Raw genomic sequence first — 5,224 nt, forward strand, 5'->3', positions numbered from 1 at the left:
TCGAGCGTTCGCCAGGCATCGGTTGGCTGCGATGATAAAAGTCCGTTGTTATTGCCACTAGTCAGTTGCTGTTTGCAACACGGCACGCGAGCTAGTGCGCTGCTATCCAGACCGTCACTTGTCACACTGGCTTTCTATCGACTTTCATTAAGGAGGTACTGTTGCAAGAGAAGCCGAGACGACGAGAAAATGAGCGGCGTCCAAAGAGATCCTGCTGCTGAGCAGCTGAACGACTACAAGAGGAACGTAAAGGTAAATAGTCCATCTACGCGACGTGATCATTTTCCGCGGTCTTTTTCTCCTTTTGCATTTCGCCCGCCACTTTTTTTTCTCGCGTAACCAATCGGTAAGGCAGGCATTCGTCGATACTATAGATCCGTTTAGTAGATCATTTCTTGTTCGTTTTAAAGTATATAGATCGATTAGCAACATTTCACTTGAATAGTTGATAAATTTATTCGTGACGCTTACACGTTGAACAATTGAATCTTTATTTGTTTAATAATTGTAGGATTCTCGTGTCAATTCTTCTTTTTCTCTCTCTTCAACTTGTGTTCATTACTAAAAGAGATTTGAGTATTTCTGGAGAATAAGTTTGTAGCACATTTTGTTAAGGATTGGAATATGGGTTTTCATGTATGATAAATATAGACTGATGGACAGAGAAATGCATCGATGCACGCAATGTTTACGTCAGATTTGATAAGGTACAGATGGAACAGTTAGATTGGACTTTTATAAATGCACTTTTTTGCACCTGAACAAGGTAACGACTGTAACGAACGATAATATTAAAGTAAAATCAATGAATATTCTTTTTTTGTCGAATAAATTGCAATTTTTTAGTAATTTAGAACGAAGTATGAAGAATTGTAACGATTAGACAAAGTTATAATTGTACTCAGCTACTTTTAAATTGTACTTGAATAGAAATTTATTCTTGGGACTTTTTCGATTATTTATTTAAAAGTTTCACTTTCCTCACTGTAAACTGAAAATGTTCACTGTATAGTCGCTTGTCAAAAAATGTCTTAAAAATTCAAGTATAGTTGGTATATATAAGAGAATATTACAGATATGGAAGACATAAATGACACAATATTGCAATAATTTATGCGGCTTACATATGTCTTGCTGTACACTAGAAAAAAGCATGACAGTTCACGTTTCATTATATCAGCAAAAACAGATGTTTTTTCTTTTTTTAATATGTGAAATTCATGTAGAGAGAGAGAGAGAGAGAGAAATAATGCATATTGTAACACGATAAATCAAGTTTGGAGTTGTTTGCTGCTTATTCATTCGTATTAGAATTTTACCTATCTCTGCAGAATCGTTAATGCTTACGTACGTACAATTGTACAACTGTATAAGTTGTACGACATTATCGAGAGATGTTTACTACCCAAGTAGCCCATGGTAGCGATACGTTATCAGAATCTTTAGAACGAATGCGATTGCTCTGCGTTCGTATTTAAATAAAATAGCTGATCACGTCAGGAATATTTTTCTCGGTTGCGGAACATCGTTGAATCGCCCTACCTGCGAATAAAAATTACTTTGACGAGTGAGACTGCCGATTAACGAGTTTCAGTTCATTGCAAATGATGTACAGTACCTTGCAAAAGTCTTTGCCCACTTACGGTAAACTACATCATTTATTTATACTATACTATAAATACTATAAATACTATATATTACATAAAGCACGATAACAAATGTACATTATATTTGCTTTGTTAACATAGATTTATTTAAGTGTAATGCAAGCTTCCATGACTTAAAGACTTTTGCATAGTACTGTACTATAATTGAAGATATATATTATAATAACAGTCGTTCAACACAGTTGTTATTTAGAAACGATCGAGAATTTCCGTCGGTTACGTGTGGCATGCATCTGATATATCTTTGCCTTGAGAAAGAAGCTCATCATCTTTAATCGTAACATATGTAGTAGTTATCCAGCATTATTTCTTTCCGAGCTTGTTATTTAAACAAGAGTAAAAATTCGTACGAAGTTTACTTTGATCTACAATAGAAATTGTATTGAGATGTAGGAATAGTAAATTGATAAATAATTAATAGGTTGACACCTAATTTTTGTAATTCAAAACACATGGTAGTTGTTGCTCATAAAAATTAATCATTAAATTTTGCTAAACAATTATTCAATAAATTTTGAATTAAGTTATTAAAATATGACTTTGTGGGTAGTTTTCAAACCTTGACTATAAATATTAGCCAGCAGAAAGAAATACGTGCCTTATATATTTTTCAATATTTTTTTTTTTAATATATTAAGGGGGTAATACATATACAAAGGGGTTGCCATACATTTTTTAAACTTTGTGCGCTGTTTACTGTTGCTTAGGACAATTACAGTGAATACGCGTTTCTAGAAAGTATTTCATAAAAATGATGAAAATGCAAATTCATAAATTTTCCTGGTCTTTATCTATTGGTAATGCGTTCGTAAATTAAGTAGTACTGCAATCGGACAGTGCAAGATCGAGGACGTCGAACCGAGAATCAATTGAACTCTATAACACATTCTACATGGACATGTGGCCCGAATACTTCGCGAAACATGTGCCGTTTTGCTTAAGATGACGAGCAAACCAGGCTAAAAATAGCAAAATCACATAGGTTAACGATATTCCCCCCATCTGCTTGTCCCTGAATATCGTATGTACATACTTGCAAGCGCCTTGGATGTGCAAATTAACCGTGCGTTATGTAAATGATAAAATTTACTCGATGATAAGAAGCATTAAACAATCGGGTATCAATGTAACATGACAGAGATATATATGTAGGCCATTTTCTATTGAAAAAGAAAAAGAAATATCTAGAAGTTGTAATTGATATATTTAATTATCTAGAAATATCAGAGATCACATTTTATATCCTTCGAAGTATTCAATTGAGAAGATATGGATTAAACAAAATACTATTAAAACTATTTGAATAAAAGTAGTTGAATGGGTGGTTTACATACCAGACTGTTAGAACGTTGAACATTCTAAAACAGATTTTATATTAAGCGAAAGTGAATTAAAGAGCGCGACACATATGACATTTCGTGATTTCGAAATCACCATATCTAGAATTTCACTCTATTATCGCGTGTGTCGTTTAGTGCGTGATACATTTAAATTAGTAAGACAAGCGTAATAAGTGCTAAAAAGGTTTAAGTATATTCGAACTATCTCTGAGTTTTTAAAATTCGCTACGAATCACCTTTTTACAATATTATGCAAATAGTTAACAGAAGGGAAAGAAAATATTTAAAAAAGTTATATTTTCCAAATATATATACTGATCAAATTAATTTTTATAAACCGAACCTTATATATTTTTATTCATAATATCTTATTGCAATGATAGAGAGGAAATGCATTTATAATTAATAAAAAGGAAAACAAAATTCCATGGAAATTATTTTGATTAAATATTCACTGTTCTGAAAATATACTTTGTGCAGTTATAATTTTCAATATAAATACAAATCACATTATGCGTGCACCGACTTAATATTTTTGAGCAAAACAATTTTATCCTTTGATTATTATATTTGTTCAATTGACGAACGTTTCAATTAATTTTCAGTTGTAAACGGACAAAATTTCGTTTCGGGTGAAAGCAACTGTTGATGAAATTAAGTTGTCGAAACAGCGTGGCCTTTGAACACGCGAAAGGTTAATGAGATCGAACTTTATTTTATCGCGATAACTCCAACAATCAATATTTAAGAAATTTCATGTTTGCCTTCATCAGATTCACATTTCTCGAGCGATGATGATCGTAATCGACATTCTGTGATGGTTAAGTTGGCTTATTTTTATCAGAATTGCACACAAGCCATTTCACCATGCTGATAATAAGATTCCATTCGTTTGCTAATAGATACGTTTAATCTTTTCAAATGAGAAAGTTTAAACTCATTACCACCAACTAGATAAACAGTATCGAATGCATAAAAAGTACAATTAATTACCGTAAACAACAATAAAAGTGTTCGTTGCTTGTATTCCCCAAATATATACAATACAAACTCCAATTTTTGTTCTACTAGCTCTAATGTTCAGTCTCGAATAAGATATTCTTTATCTTTTTTATTCGTTACTCGAAGCTTCTATCTGTACAAGTATTACACAAGAAAAGCTCGCGTAACTCTCAACGCATCGTAGGTCATGAACCTACTAGAATGATTTCCATGACTTCGAAGAATCGTTAATCGAACAGATACGACTCGCGATACGTTTGATCTTATCGCTACTGAAAAACATTTATGCAGATTTTTTCAACGAGAATGCTTTGCTAGATATAAAAAAACGAATAATCAATTGTTTGTTTATCTTGTTGACATCTTGTCGGTGACAACAATGCATAGTAAAAGAAAAAAGAATGTGAATGATGTCCGTGTCGTGACTTTCCATTTCCCGAGTGGACCATCGCGAGGACGTCACTCTGTAGTGTCTAGGTTGGCTCATGCTACTGGGCGATGTCAGTGATGTTAGAAAATTGTGTGCGCTTTTAAATAAACTTCGAATATTTCAGTAATTATATGCTGTTTAAAAAAATGTTGAATGGCTGATTAGTTTAAAAATGAAAAGTGAGGAATGATGAGCCTGGGTGAATTTAACGTATGTACGTACGTAAGTAGTTAAGTATATCGCTCACATAAAACTTTATGTAACAAGCATTAACGAGATGTCGTAAATATTAACGTGGGAACTTATTAAAGTACTTAATTGGTTGTTTACATTGGGGAAGTTGGAAAATATGAAACTAAAAGACTGTGTATGTTTCAATATAATATTGATTATATTCAATATATTCAATATAATATATTTTCGATAGTAAAAATGTAAACATTTTTCTGCCCTTCCCTCTCTCCGTTCAGTCTCTTCTTCACCTCCTTCTCTTCTCTGTCTCTCCCCCTATTTTGCTTCTTCCAACTCCTCTTCTTCTCCTTTCCTCCTGCTTCCTTCTATCTCCACCAACTTTATTGCCTTCGTCTGCTTCCGTGATCCCTCTTCCCCTTTCTCTTTTCTTCTTATTTGCTTCCTTTCTATCCATTCTTTCTACCTTCTACCTCTACCCGAGAGTAGAGTATACCTTTTCATTTCATCCTCCACATCAACCCTCTTCCATATCTCCATCCCTTTATCTTCGCTCTCCTAGTCGCCACATCCCTCTTCTCCTTTCTCTTTTCTTC

General features: G+C 33.3%; 1 protein-coding gene across 1 annotated transcript in view; it reads left to right on the top strand.

Annotated features, from left to right (window-relative positions):
* Positions 1–5,224, top strand: part of LOC128885705 (catalase) — a 14,820-nt gene continuing 9,596 nt past the window's right edge. The window contains exon 1 of the mRNA XM_054139899.1: positions 1–252. Within this exon, the coding sequence (XP_053995874.1) occupies positions 190–252 (63 nt within the window). The 5' untranslated portion in view covers positions 1–189. The remainder of the gene's footprint in view (positions 253–5,224) is intronic.

The sequence above is a fragment of the Hylaeus anthracinus genome, unplaced genomic scaffold (assembly GCF_026225885.1).
Source record: "Hylaeus anthracinus isolate JK02 unplaced genomic scaffold, UHH_iyHylAnth1.0_haploid 11981, whole genome shotgun sequence".
In the NCBI taxonomy this organism is placed as follows: domain Eukaryota; kingdom Metazoa; phylum Arthropoda; class Insecta; order Hymenoptera; family Colletidae; genus Hylaeus; species Hylaeus anthracinus.